The sequence below is a fragment of the Triturus cristatus genome, chromosome 11, assembly GCF_964204655.1.
Source record: "Triturus cristatus chromosome 11, aTriCri1.1, whole genome shotgun sequence".
NCBI lineage: Eukaryota > Metazoa > Chordata > Amphibia > Caudata > Salamandridae > Triturus > Triturus cristatus.
This window is the reverse complement of record NC_140594.1, coordinates 1,064,206,971-1,064,221,160: the sequence shown is the minus strand read 5'-3', so window position 1 is coordinate 1,064,221,160 and position 14,190 is coordinate 1,064,206,971. Positions and strand designations below refer to the sequence as shown.

The window sequence follows — 14,190 nt, the reverse complement described above, 5'->3', positions numbered from 1 at the left end:
GCCCACACACATGCTAGTGCTTCCCTTTCTATAGTGCTATAGTGAACTTCTGCTTCCTGTAATCGTCTTGAAATGAAAGCTATAGTGTGTGAATTACCTTATACCTTTTGTGTGAAAACTGCAACCATGCCAACAGAACTCGCATCGACTGTAATAATGTTGATTCCTTCTGGATCATAAGGCTTTAACGAAGGTGCATTTACAATTGCTTGTTTGACTTTTTCAAAAGCACCATTCTGATTTGCAGACCATGAACATTTTTCTCCTTTGCGCAGAAGTATGCGCAATGGTTCAACAACTTCTGAATAATTCTCAATAAATCGTGAATAGTATTCACTTAAACCCAAAAATGATTTTAAGGAATCCTTATCATGTGGTACTGGTGCATCTTTTATGGCTTTCACTAAATCCAATTTCGGTTTAATTCCTTCACCCCCAATAATGTGGCCTAAATATTCGATTTCTGTCTGTAAAAACTTACATTTCTCTTTTGAAACCGTCATTCCTCTTTCATTTAGCCTACTTAATACTAAATCAAGAATTTTGTTATGCTCCTCAACGGTGCTTGCATGAATCAGTATATCATCTTGGAATTTCTGCACTCCAACAACACCCTCTAAAATGCATTCCATCAGTTTCTGAAATACACTTGACGATGACGCCAAACCAAATGGTAATCTTTTAAACCTATACGCTCCTAATGGTGTGATGAACGTTGTGTAATCTTTTGAACTATCAGACAACTTGACCTGGTGATATGCCGACTTGAGGTCAATGAGTGAAAAATATCTGGACCCATTAGTTGCTGCTAAAATTTCTTGGATCCTAGGCAAAGGGTAACAATCCACCACAATATTTTTATTCAAAGACCTCAAGTCAGCACACAAACGCACCTCACCATTTTTTTTTTAATTAAAACTATTGCAGAAACCCATTCTGCTGAATCAGTTTGTTCAATAACCTCTTCCTTGACTAACTTATCTAGAACTTTTCTCAAATCAGTTTTTACCGACAAAGGAATTGCTCTTACCTTATGTTTTATGGGAATGGCTCCATTCTTAATTTTGATGTTGTGTTCAAATCCTTTTACACAACCTATTCTGTCTTCAAATAACGATGCATACTTGTTCAGCACCATATCTACATTTTCTGGATAGGATACTGAACTGGAATTAGAAATTGAGCACACCCAATTATCATCTAAAATAATAGGATCACTTGCACCTGGTTTCAAAATAATTCCCAAACGAGCTAAGTCCCTCCAACCGACTATATTCCTACCTCGCTCTGCAACATAAACCTTTGTAGTAACAGATCTTCCTTTGACTTCTAAATCATCATGGAAATATCCCAACATGTTGATGTCAAATTCTCCAAATGCCCTGGGATTTACGTCAGAAGCTAAAAGATCCACCTGTGGCCAATATTGCTCATACATTTGATCGGAAACAATCGTTATTGGTGACCCAGAATCTGCCATTATATTTAATTCAACACTTCCAATGTGTGCAATACCCAGAGGACCTTTTATAGATTGGTAATCATCACCCAATGTTAGAATTATGTTTGAACACATATCCTCATCAAAATCTTCTACAGCATTGACTTGTACTTTTGAAAACTTTTGCGCCCTGAAATTTTTACATACACCCGCAAAATGCCCTACCTTAAAACACTTCGTGCACTTCTTTCCCTGTGCTGGGCATCCCGTGTAATCTGCCTTGTGATTTCTCGAACCACACCTAAAACAAACAAATGTGTTACTTTCTGAAGTGGACGCCAACTTACTCCTTCTGTCTGCCACATTTATAACTTTCTTATTATCATGCAGATAATACACACTAGACTTGGTACTACTTTCTGCGGAAAGAACTTTCGAACTTTCAAGAGATCGTTCAATGCCCTTTGCAATATCAATTGTTTCTTCTAATGTTGGGTTTTTACATGCCAATAACCTTTCTTGAATTTTCTTTTCAAAACAATGGAACACAAACTGGTCGCGAATATATATATCAACCATACCATTAAAGTCACACTTTGTAGCCAAAACTCTCAAACACGCAATGTATTCTTCAACTGTTTCATTTTCAGATTGTTTGCGCATAGCAAACCGATGTCTGCCAATCATTATATTTGGTTCTTCACCAAATTGTTTTTCCAGTCTTTTTGTAGCTTCCTGGAACTCATCAAGCGGAATAAACTGACCAGGTTGAGCCTCATACTCTGGCAAACTGTCAAAAATTTCTTGACCTGCTGCGCCTAACAATCCGAACATAATTGCTTTTTTCCTTTCTGGATCATATTTTTTACCGTCAATGGCCACCAAGTAGTTCTCAAAAGCCTGGTACCAATTTTTCCATCTCATAACTGGTTTTCCTGGCTCGCTCAAAAATGCAGCTGGCGCACTGATATTTGAATCGCTCGCCATGTTATTCACGTACAAGCTTAAATTTTTGGAAATATAAAACAGTCTTGTAATTTAATTTTCATAAAATATTTCCATCTGAATTGTAATAATATTGTAAATTATTATTCTTGCTCAAACCAGAGAAATATAGCACATTTAAATCCTATTTCTCTTTCTTTTAACATTTGCAATCGAATCAGAACGCTTTTGTCACCTCAAACTAGACCTGAGTATTATACAGGCTTTGCCCGTGCAAACTGCAACAAAAAAAAAAAATGGCGTCACGTAACGCGTACACGACGCGCTTAATTGCGTCACCTTACTTGTGAACCAGCTGACGTTGAACTGTCAAAAGCCAACGAACAATACGGCAGTTGAAACTGACGGTTGAATTCCGTTACAAATCCAACCACACGCTTTATGTAGATTTCATTAACGCGCTTCACGAAGACGATGCCTGACAAAACAAATAAGAATGCCGACTTCAAATTTTTGTAGATTCCCACGAAACGAATGTCATGCAGTAACTTGCCTTATCAAATAACTCTGCGGGCTGATCAGATGCCGACACTTCTATTTCTTCACAAAGCTGACGGTAGCCGAGCTACGAATAAGTAGAATACAGGACACTTTACTACAACTTTTCATGCACATTCCGAACATAATATCATAACTTGCCTGAAATTAAACTTTCGAAGACCTCATTTTCGAAAAGAATTCACCCGATTCTTCCTTGAATAAATCAGGATCCCGAACTCGTCGCCAATTGAAGTGTGACGCCAAAGTACGACTCCATACACTGAAACAGCTTGTGCGAATATTAATTATTTATTAATTAACAGCTGAGGAAACGGTGACAGGAACAGAAAGATACAAGCACGCACGCTTGCCGCAGGGGAAAGGTGACGATCCACGGTGACGTGTACTAAATACCTCCCCCACATTCCATCATGACGTGAGCGTGTGTAGCCAATCAGATTACAGGTTAGCTTGGTGTAATCTGATTGGTTGGACACTGATGACCATCTGTGGGATACAACAGTATTACAATTGCATTCTGACTTTATTTCTTTATAATCGGTGACTCTGTGCCTCACAAGTCGCAGATTATAGAGAAATTAGAGATGTGTTTTTATACAGGGATTGTAGAATGCCTTGTAGTATAAAGACATTGTAGTAACTGACTCCAGGCTGTTTGTAGTGTTTCAGGAGTATTTATTTTAGTAGTTACAATTCCAGTAGTTCAGTCCAGGACTAGCCCCACCAGGAGCAACCAGCATGCTGCTCAGCCCTTCTCCAACTGTAGTCTCTGACCCCCAACATTCCATATGACATCATTCTAGGAGGATCTCACTGGCAGAGCATGTACACATATGTAATGTAATGTAATGTAATGTAAACTTCTATAGCGCTACTATCACTCCAAGGAGTATCTTGGCGCTCACCCAGCTCAGATGTACGAGAAGGGGGGGGAGTAGACACAGATTCGCGCAGGACACTACATCTCAAACCATTGCTATACATGCTGAATCGGACATAGAGTATACCCAAGTTTTTAATGCATTCCTGTATTGGGTTTCATCCGACATGGAACGTAAGGAAAAGGGGAGCTTGTTCCAGGCTTTAGCACCCAACACGAATAGAGATTTGCCACCTTTGGTTGTCAACCTGAATTTAGGGATAACCAACAGGTTCTGGCCCACAGATCTTAGACAACGTACCGGATTGTATCGTCTAAAACCCTGGCTTAGATATTTAGGGCCTCGATGGTGAAAAGCCCTAAAGGTAATCAAGAGGACCTTAAAAAGAATCCTCTTTGCAATTGGTAGCCAGTGTAATGCATCCATTGCAGCAGAAGCTGATTATCTGCGAGGTCAGCCTAATACTAGGCGGGCCGCTGCATGTTGGACCATTTGTAATCTGTGGAGTACCGATCTGCTGGCTCCTGCGTATAAACTATTACAGTAGTCCAGCCTAGAAATGATCAAGGCTACTGCAACAGTTTTTCTGGCTGACAACGGCAAGAAATCAAAGAACTTTCTCAAGGTTTTGGTTATGTGAAAACATGTGCCAGCTACAGCAACAGCTTGTTGTTTAAAGGACAGCTGATTGTCAAATTTAATGCCTAAGTTCCGGACTGATGTGATGGTATTGGGAGGAGTTGCCTCACCATCAGGCCAACAACCTTTCGGGGAAAACAGATTTTCTTTTCCGACCGGAAGAATTTCCGTCTTATCGGCATTACATTTAAGATGATTATCTGTCATCCATTTAAATGTTGCGGCTAGGCACTCTTTGAGATTTTCTTCGGCACCAGCTCGATCCCTGTCTAATACTAGAATAAGCTGGGTATCGTCAGCATACGAGATGGTACTGATCTGAAAAGAAGCAATCAATTCTATCAGGGGAACCAAGTACAGATTAAAAAGAAACCAGGATATAACAGACATTAAAAGCCGTTTTTTCTACAGGGAATGCAGCATTCTATGTATTGTAGCTTCCTCTGTGCAGTAAAGACAAAAAAATATTTATGCAAAAGAATTGGGTTTGCATGACTGAGTACTAAATTGGGTTAGGCGGTCCAAGACCCCATTCCTGCTCCCACTTATACCTTTCCCAAAAATCCAGCAAAGAGGATAGGCATTGGCACCATGGCGTTCAGAGATAGAGCCTGTGTGATTGTAGTTTTGACCCCCATGCCAGCGGTGGCTACTCCGCTATGTCGGAGGAGCGTCCCACCCCCTGCTAGCTACCTCAAAATGGCTGGAAAGGAAAAATAAAACGATAGTAAGCACGTTTTACTATTGTTTTGTTTTTTCTTTCCAAGTGTTCCAAGGGGCAGGGCCAGGGGGATGACGGTCACTGAAGGGGGAGTGGTATGCACTGATATCCGTGCGCATGTGGGTTTGGCCGTCCGTCTCAGGACGGCCAAACTGACATGCACACTGAAGCTGTCTCCAACTGAGCTGCATTACCGGGTTGGAGACAGCAGGCACCGGCTCCCAATCTCACTGAAAGTGCAAATTGAGGGTGCTCAGGGCAATCCTGACACTGCCGTTATGCATGAGAGTAGCGTCAGGATTGGCCACAGGGGTGTCTAGGAGCCGTCTGTGCCTGCAGTGGACTGGAGCAGAGGAGCGCGATACGGCTGGCTGCAGGTACATTTTTTAATTTTTTTATTTTATTTGCTGTCCACTGTCCCCCCGACCCCTTCCCTCCCGCCACACCACTCTTCAACGATGCCAGCCGCTACTGCCCCATTCCCACTGAAGTCATCTACCGTCACCCATGGGATGGTGGTGCGTCACTCTGTGGCCACTGAGAAACCCGTTGATCCAGGTCCTGAACTCGCCTCGGCACTCACAGAATTAGAGTTGGCTTCTGTGGAAACATGGATGGTTACCAAAATATACAAGACACCATCTATGTTCATGGTATGCGTATGTACAGGAATGAGACTGTTCGATTTCAGTGACTGCAGAAGTAACTTTGAGAATAGGCCTATGAGTAACTTTAGAGAGTTTGATTACTCTATCCGGGGCTGACTGGCTTTCAGAGTCATCAGGCCATTGAGTACTCAGCCAAACTCCTATGTGGCAGGTCTGCCTCTGGTGGCACTGCAGTCAAAAAGCTCGCTTTGCCAGTGAGATGTGGTCGCACTACAGGTGACAGTTCACTAAGGATTATGTTGTTGCTCTCTAATTGTCTTTTTTCCCTCCTGAAATGCATGCTTGTATGGTCATGTTACTCAGTGCTTCGAAGTATGCTTAGCGTTGGGGGGTTGTACGCATCATAAGATATGTTGCTGTTCCCTGCTTACTTGACTTGGAGGGGTTTCATTGTATGCACACTTACATTTTCATGGCTAATGTATGTGCACTTTCGTTGTCTGCCGCCACAAGTGCTTCATAGACTATTTGGTTCATAGACTCATTCACACATCATGCTTTTCATCTGCTATATTATGTTGCACTGCTTCCTGGAAGCATTCAATTTACTGCTCACTTGTGTTCCTCAGAACATCCCGCTTCGCCTCATTTCCTGAGTACCTGATAGTGCAGATTAAGAAGTTCACTTTTGGTCTTGACTGGGTGCCCAAAAAACTTGGTAAGTGTTGCAGATGGATGTTCATGGTCATTCATGGCACAAGAACGTTTCCGGAAAGACTTGTAAGAGAATGTTCAAGAAGAGTGCATGCCCATTTCAGTGTCTACTCATGATGTGGGGTGGTACTTGTTCTCCAGCTTTTTTTTTGCCCTCCATCACATATGCTCTTCTTCCTCTCCTATGTCTCTGAACTCTGCTGCCATTTTTGTTACACTGATATTGGCCGAGCTCATCCCATGAACCCTCTGCAGTAGGACATCACTATAATGCATGTGATATATCATATAACAAAAATGTTGCATTCACCAAATCAACTACCATCACAATAAGAAAATGTAGAGTTTAAGAATTGTCAATATATACTTACCTTGTCACTGGGAGGAATATTTGTATATGCCATTATTTTTTACCATGATATAGCAACATACATCCACCCACTACCCATTCTGTGAAAAAGTATTTGCGTAGTGGAACTTCTCCGTCTATTTCCATTTTCCAACCTGTCATCATGCACATTTTTGAGAAGTACCTCTTGTTGAAAAATGTTTCCCTCTTGTACTGTTTGTGTTCATTCGATGACTTTCTGCTGTATTCCTTGTCTCTTGTTTAGGCTGTTGTTGTTTTTATTTACCACAGTGCTGTTGAGCGTATTTGTGCCTTATTGCTAAGAGCACAAGTAGTGCTAAAATTTTAACCATTAAAAATTCCAATTACTTTCCTTCTCGAGTATCAGCACTGTAGTTGTCGTCTTCAAGGAGAGATACATGGACCTGTCAATTATAGCCCTAACATGACAACACTAGCCTTAATATTGTTTAGCTTACTTTGGAGAAAACGGTTTGGGGCTTATCCACAATTGTATTACAATAATAACACTAAAGTACTACAAAATGCTATTCACAATCCTACAAGTGTAAATCTCCAACTCCACCTCTACTGTCATTTCTTTGGGAAGATACTCACACATGTGAGTTTACTATTTAGTAGTAAATGTTGGAGAGACCAGAGGGAATGGTTAAAAAATGGGGTGTACTTGTCAGAAAAAAGTTGGGGTTTAGGAAGGCATAACAAGGGTTTAGGGATGGATCCATCCACCTACGAGTAAGCCCTTTCCTAGTCACAAACTGCATTTATAAAGTTAAAACAGCCAAAAAGAACCCAAAACAGTGGTAAAAGTTACTCAAAAGTGTAAGAAAGAAACATACATGTGTAGATTTACTCCTGTGTATGTTTACCTTTGTGAATAGGTCCATTGTCTGTTTTTAGCCCTGCCCTAACAAGAGGCCTTCCTGTGAATGATGCTATAATTCACGCCACAGGTGACGCCATCAAACAAAGACGTCTCTGGAATGCCTATTGTTCGTGATTGTTAGCGATGCAGCGCTGGTAGGAGAGAATAGGTTTTTCCTTTACTCTCACTTGCACCTTTAAGTAGCCCAAAAGCATCAATAAACATGAAACGTGGGCTGCAAAATCAGCCTTCCTGGAGACACCTTATCCAAGCTATGGGGAAAGGGCTTCATATAGCATGTGTGGGGAATTAAGAGGTGAATACTGGCAAAGAATTTAACTGGAGGGCAATTCCAAACATTGATCACTAATCGTACCATGGAGGCAGCTCTACGTTCAGCAGCCTGTCTGTCACACGCCTTGTATGAGCAGAACTTGAACTTTTAGGACCATGCAAGTTGGTGCTGCTCCATCTGACAAGCACATGTTTGAGGCCCGACCCTTAATATATTCTTGCACACAGCTCAAGTATCCTTTGGTGACTGGGTGGAAGGTACTTCAGTAGGTAGCATGGCATATGGAGGCTTCCTATCCTCTCAATGCATTTAGAAATGAGGGATTCTATGTGTTTATTCAAGAGCCTGTAAAGGTAGTGGCAGTATGGGAGCCATAGATGTTAATGGGCGTAGCGTGCCATGCTGCAATGATGTCACTGCGTTTGGATGGTAACAGGGTCACTCTGTGCGGCCTTATCTATTCTAGTAGATGTCCAATTGAGAAGAATTGTCTACTCTCCTGGGTGTAAACTGACCTTGCTTCTGATTTCTTAGAAAATGTATCTTGTCCTTTTTGTAGATGTGTCCATAGACATGCCGGACCTGCTCGACATTAATCACCTGAGAGCCGCGGGATTACAGCCCCAGGAGGAGGAGCTTCCAGACATCGCTCCACCCATTGTCATTCCTGATGACTCCAGAGGTGACGCACTCTGAACGGATTCCTTGTATCTCCTTGCCTTCACACGCCTTAACCTATCACATTTGCATGCTTTAGTTCTATATTTCAATATTTAGTCACACTGTAAATGATTTATTACTCAATCAGAGAGCTTTCCTTCTTCTGGGTCGCAGCTTAGTCAGATTTCTGATTGTACACGAGGGAAAGGTGCACCTATATGATAATCAGATTCAGATATACTTTATTTCCAAGAAATATATTCTTTTAGAAAAATTTGATAATCAATCAAATGGTCTTTGTGAAAAGAGTGTTTAGTCTCAGCCAAAAAAGACGCCAGGGTGTGTTTAGCTTACCAAAACCACAGTCACATTGCCAGAGATACAATTAGACTGCAAGAGAAAGCCACACTGCCAAAGTCCTGGCTTGATTGCCCGAGCTGCAGTCATATTGCCAGAGACACTAATCACCTTGCCAAAGCCACCAATCAGCTTGCCAAAGCCACAATAACATTGTTAAAACCGCAGTTGCAATGTCAAAGCTGCAATTGCATTGCCAAAGCTGCAATCACAATGCCAAAGCTGCAATCGCATTTCTATAGCTGCAATCACATTGCCAAAGCTGCAGTCGCATTGCCAAAACTGCAGTTGCATTGCCAAAGTTACAATCCCATTGCCAAAGCTGCAGTCGCATTGGCAAAGCTGCAGTCGCATTGGCAAAGCTGCAGTCGCATTGCCAAAGCTGCAGTCGCATTGCCAAAGCTGCAATCACATTGCCAAAGCTGCAGTCGCGTTGCCAAAGCTGCAGTCACGTTGCCAAAGCTGCTGTCGCGTTGCCAAAGCTGCAGTCGCATTGCCAAAACTGCAGTTGCATTGCCAAAGTTACAATTCCATTGCCAAAGCTGCAGTCGCATTGGCAAAGCTGTAGTCGCATTACCAAAGCTGCAGTCACGTTGCCAAAGCTGCAGTTGCGTTGCCAAAGCTGCAGTCACGTTGCCAAAGCTGCAGTCGCGTTGTCAAAGCTGCAGTCGCATTGCCAAAGCTGCAGTCGCATTGCCAAAGCTGCAATCACATTGCCAAAGCTGCAGTCGCGTTGCCAAAGCTGCAGTCGCGTTGCCAAAGCTGCAGTCGCATTGTCAAAGCTGCAGTCGCATTGCCAAAGCTGCAATCACATTGCCAAAGCTGCAGTCTCATTTCCAAAGCTGCTGTTGCATTGCCAAAGTTGCAATCACATTACCAACTCTATACTCACATTCCCTTTGGTTCCCAGGGCTGTCTGCATGAGACACTGTTCATGGGAACCATTGACAGGCATGCTTTAGGAAAGCTGACACTCTAAAATATTAAGCAAGGTGTGAGTGGTCGACTTTCGCGAGTAGGCGTTCTAGTCATATTAACATTGTTTGGAACGCAAGCTGGTGAAAATCGTGTAGGATATTGTAGAAATCACTTATTTTGGACCCCAGAAAGTCTGATTTGTGTAGTTAGTGGCGAAAGCTGAACTTTCAAAACTGCGATCAGCCAGGGTCGGACAGACCTATACGGCGATCGGGCTATGCCCGATGGGCTGGTCTGACAGATCAGTTTTTGAATAGTTTGAGGCCTGTTTTATGATCGGATGGTTGATTTCAATTATATTACTATAAATATTGTTTGCAGCAAACACTAATGCATGCAGTCTCCAATTCCTTGCAAAATACTCATACAGTGTGTCTTTACACGCTTAAAACTGACAAATGTGGACTACTTCTTTGGCTGTAGATCCACTTTTATTTTGGCGCACAGGCCTATGTTTTGTGCAAGTCCGACCCTGGGATCAGCATATTATGCTTTTGCACCAAAGAATGTGGAGTAAACTGAGTCTACAGAATTTCTGTGCACTGCCAGATTTAAGGTTTGGGGAAACACACTTTTCTCCCTCCTTCAGACATGAACAGTAGCTCTGTATTTGGAAGATATCTGTTTGCCCCATGTCTTCGTTGGAAGTGGGAGTCCATTTTATTCTCTTCCTCCAGAGCTGGGCTGCCTGTGTCTGTCCTCATCCTGTATTAGTAGTGTAACATTATGCAGAGCTAAGCGGAGAATGTATGATCCTGCGCTGCAGATGTGGATGTCATACTACATGGTGTGAGGCGCCTTTCTCCTGACCTGGCTCTGCCAATGTTACACAGTATCCAGGGCTAATTCCCTTGCGTCTGAACTGGCTCTGCAGACATGGCGTAGCTATGTGGGAATAGGCTACCATCACTTGAGCCGCCTCTGAAGACGAGATGTACAAGTACGGGGTTAGGCAAAATAGTCCTGACTTGGTTTTGTCTTTCAGCATAGATAGCCTATGTATACCGAAGCATAAAGTCAGGGTTTCTTGCCGACAATGCTTTGTGCGTAAGCCGAATGGATGAAGAAGAACACCAAAAACATTGACTAGTACTAACTTCGAGTATTTAGCAAATCATTTCCCCGCCTTGCATTGGATCATCTTCCCGCGTTCTTCATGTTCAACTCACCTTCATTTCTCTAGAACTCAGATGCCCACTCATTGCATGACCAGCATTGGCAAAGCTATGAGGTCAGGGTTTAATGTGCTAATGCAGGGGGGCTCATGGGAGGGAGCCTGCAGGAGCGGAGAGGGCTGTAGTTGTAAAGTACTCCCACATCCACATCCAGTTCAAAGCCAGCACTCAAGTTGAGGCGGAAGGATACATCCAAACAGCTAGTAGTCGTAGGGAGAAGCCCAGATATGATTGACATGGTCTCAAGCCAATGGCTGCAAGAGGCTGGTTGAAGAAAGCAAATAGCGGAAAGAGGTGGACCCAAAGCCCGCTCAGTGTATATTGTAAGCAATAGGTCTGTTTGACAGCTGTGCTTTGAAACCCAGACCTAGAAACTAGACAGGTGGAATAAGAAATGATCCCATCCTTACTAATCCAAATTGGAACTCTGTTTTCAAATCTATTTTCTTGTTTTTTTATCCTCCTAAAATAAAATGAATGGCTTGATCCCTTGTTTTATAATGGTAAATTTGCCATGAAGAAGCATGTTAAAACCAGGCTGCAAAATTCCCACGCTGTAGAAACACACTACAGGCGTTGTGAGTGTGATCAGCAAATGTAACTAGAATGGTATTTGAAATAAATAGAGGAAAAACCCGGAAGTCCTAGTATGAAGGTGCAAAGATTAACACTCTTCTAGGTAGGAAAATGGAGGTTGTGTCCATCTTTTGTGTCTGGAGGTGCCATCAGAGTTTTGTTCTGTCATAATGTCCTGGCTTCTACCTTGTCTATAGTAGTAGCTCTTGTTGAGCAACGCTTTTAGTTTAATGCTAAGTTTCTGTTTTTCAACTTCTAGTCTCCGGTCACAATTCTAAAGATTGCTTATCTAACAAAGGTTCCGCCATGCTGCGGAATGCACCCCTCCCCCCTCACCAGGCAGAACATTCTGTCTGAACTGTAACCCTTACTTTGATGGTTTCTTATCTGCTTTTCTATTTTTACTTCTGTGCTCAGTGCTTCTCTTACATTGTGTAAGTGAGCTCTTGGACCTCAGCAGAAGCAAAGCGCCCGAGCCCAGACTGGGAAGTCACTCGGGTTTCTATCTGCAGTTATCACAGAAATGCAGTTATCAGGGAAGCCTCTCATTGTAAGCCCTTCTGGACTGCAGGCCAGGATCAGACATTCTAAAGGATGGGAGGGAGAGGGAAACAGGAGAGTCCTAGCTTGATTCAAAATATGCAGGTCATTGTCCACTGACATCTGTACTGTACGTGTTCATGTCCCATCGCTGGTGCTGCCCTAATCCTTTGATTTATATAGATTAGGACCAAAGAGGCTTTAGATGGTTTGAGCCAGGGGTTGTGCAACGCCTGACCCCGGTGTCATGGATTCCGGTTGTAATGTTGCTGGGTGCCTGGCTATATGTAGCTTTCCCCCAAAGACTCGCAGGAAACGTTCTGCAGGTAGGAAGAACCTTTATTACACCTTTGGATCACTTTCCGAGAGAGCGCCGGGCAACACGCTCCGATCGCATCTCTCGCTCGCGCGCTATGGCTCGCGCATGCGCAGTAGCGTCCAAACGGCCGCTACGCACATCCCCGTCACCATGTAGTGCGCGCGTCCACTAGACCGCGACACTACATATCTCCCCCTTTTCATATCACACACTCACAGTCCCCGACCCGGAGGTCAGTCCATTTCAAAGTCTCTGAACTTGGATGGTCTCACCACTGCTCTTCCCCCCCGGGTGTGTCTTACCGGAGTGGAATGTCCTTCTCGGCTTCCCTCTGCGACCGGGCCTCCGTCGGTACCTTTCGGAGTGCCCTGGCCCTCTCTCTCTTTTACCTCGCCATCTTCTCTAGTGGTCTCCCCCAAGGGTCTTCCCCCAGAGTTGTCTCTCTCTCTCTCTTGTTCACCGCTCTTGTTCTCTCCATGGCCTCCCTCGGATGAGTCTGTGTCCTTTATCGGCCCTTCTGCCGGGGTTTCCCCTTCCGTGTACTCTCGGGGCCACTGTAAGATCTTATTGCATTTGGCCATGCGCTCGTGTGACCACACGTTTCCGTCGCTGAGCAGTGCCGCCCGGTCATACACTTCTTCTACTCTGAGGGGTGGGGAGTACTTGCTTTCTCCTTTCCGCTTAAGGACTGCCAGCTTCACTCTGACCCACTCCCCTTTTTCCAACGCCGTCTCTTTTGTCCTCTTGTGGCGGTTGTAGTGTTCTGTATAGATGCGTTGTGCCTTCTGCAGGTTGTGCTGCACCACTGCTGGAGACCATTTGCTGGTGATGGTCTTCTCCTGCCACGCCACATTGTCTCTGGTGAAGGGTTGCCTTCCCCGTAAGATCTGGAAGGGACTGTACCCCGTACCGGTGGGGGTGATGCGGTACGCCCATATCGTGCTGAGCACTTCTTTCTCCCAGTCTTTGCCTCTTGTGATGGCCGCCTGTATGGAGCCCATCAGCACCCTGTTAAACCTCTCTACTTGTCCATTGCTGGATGGGTGGTATATCGAGGTGTGTCTGAGTATTATGCCGTTCCTGTTCGCAAGCGTGACCCACTTGTCGGAGATGAACTGGGGGCCATTGTCGATGATAATGCTCCTGGGTACGCCTTCCCGGAGGAACACCGCCTTGAGTAGGCGTAGTATCTCGTCCGTGTCCATGATCTCGTTGATGTGTACTTCTGGCCATTTCGAGTATTTATCCACTAGTACACATAGGTATTTGGGGATCCCCTGGTCGTCCAGTATTGGCCCCAGGATGTCCACTGCTACCTCTTCCCACGGGTTGCTGGGGTTTGTGAATTTCCCTAAGGGTGGTCTCATGGTTTTGAGTGTCTTGTCCGCCCCTAGGCACTGCGCACAGTCTCTCACGTGCCTCTCTACATGCGTGTCCATCCCTGGCCACCAGTAGGTTTGTTTTGTCCTGGCCTTTGTCTTCACAATTCCCAGGTGGCCTTCGTGCAGTATGGCTAGCAGGGTAGGTACGATGTTCTCCGGTGGC

At 44.1% G+C, this 14,190-nt stretch overlaps 1 protein-coding gene across 2 annotated transcripts in view; it reads left to right on the top strand.

Annotated features, from left to right (window-relative positions):
* USP13 (ubiquitin specific peptidase 13) overlaps positions 1–14,190 on the top strand; it is a 324,868-nt gene that overhangs the window by 238,354 nt on the left and 72,324 nt on the right. For both annotated transcript variants that reach the window (XM_085635387.1, XM_085635386.1), the window contains exons 14-15: positions 6,426–6,514; positions 8,600–8,722. In XM_085635387.1, the coding sequence (XP_085491513.1) occupies positions 6,426–6,514; positions 8,600–8,722 (212 nt within the window). The remainder of the gene's footprint in view (positions 1–6,425; positions 6,515–8,599; positions 8,723–14,190) is intronic.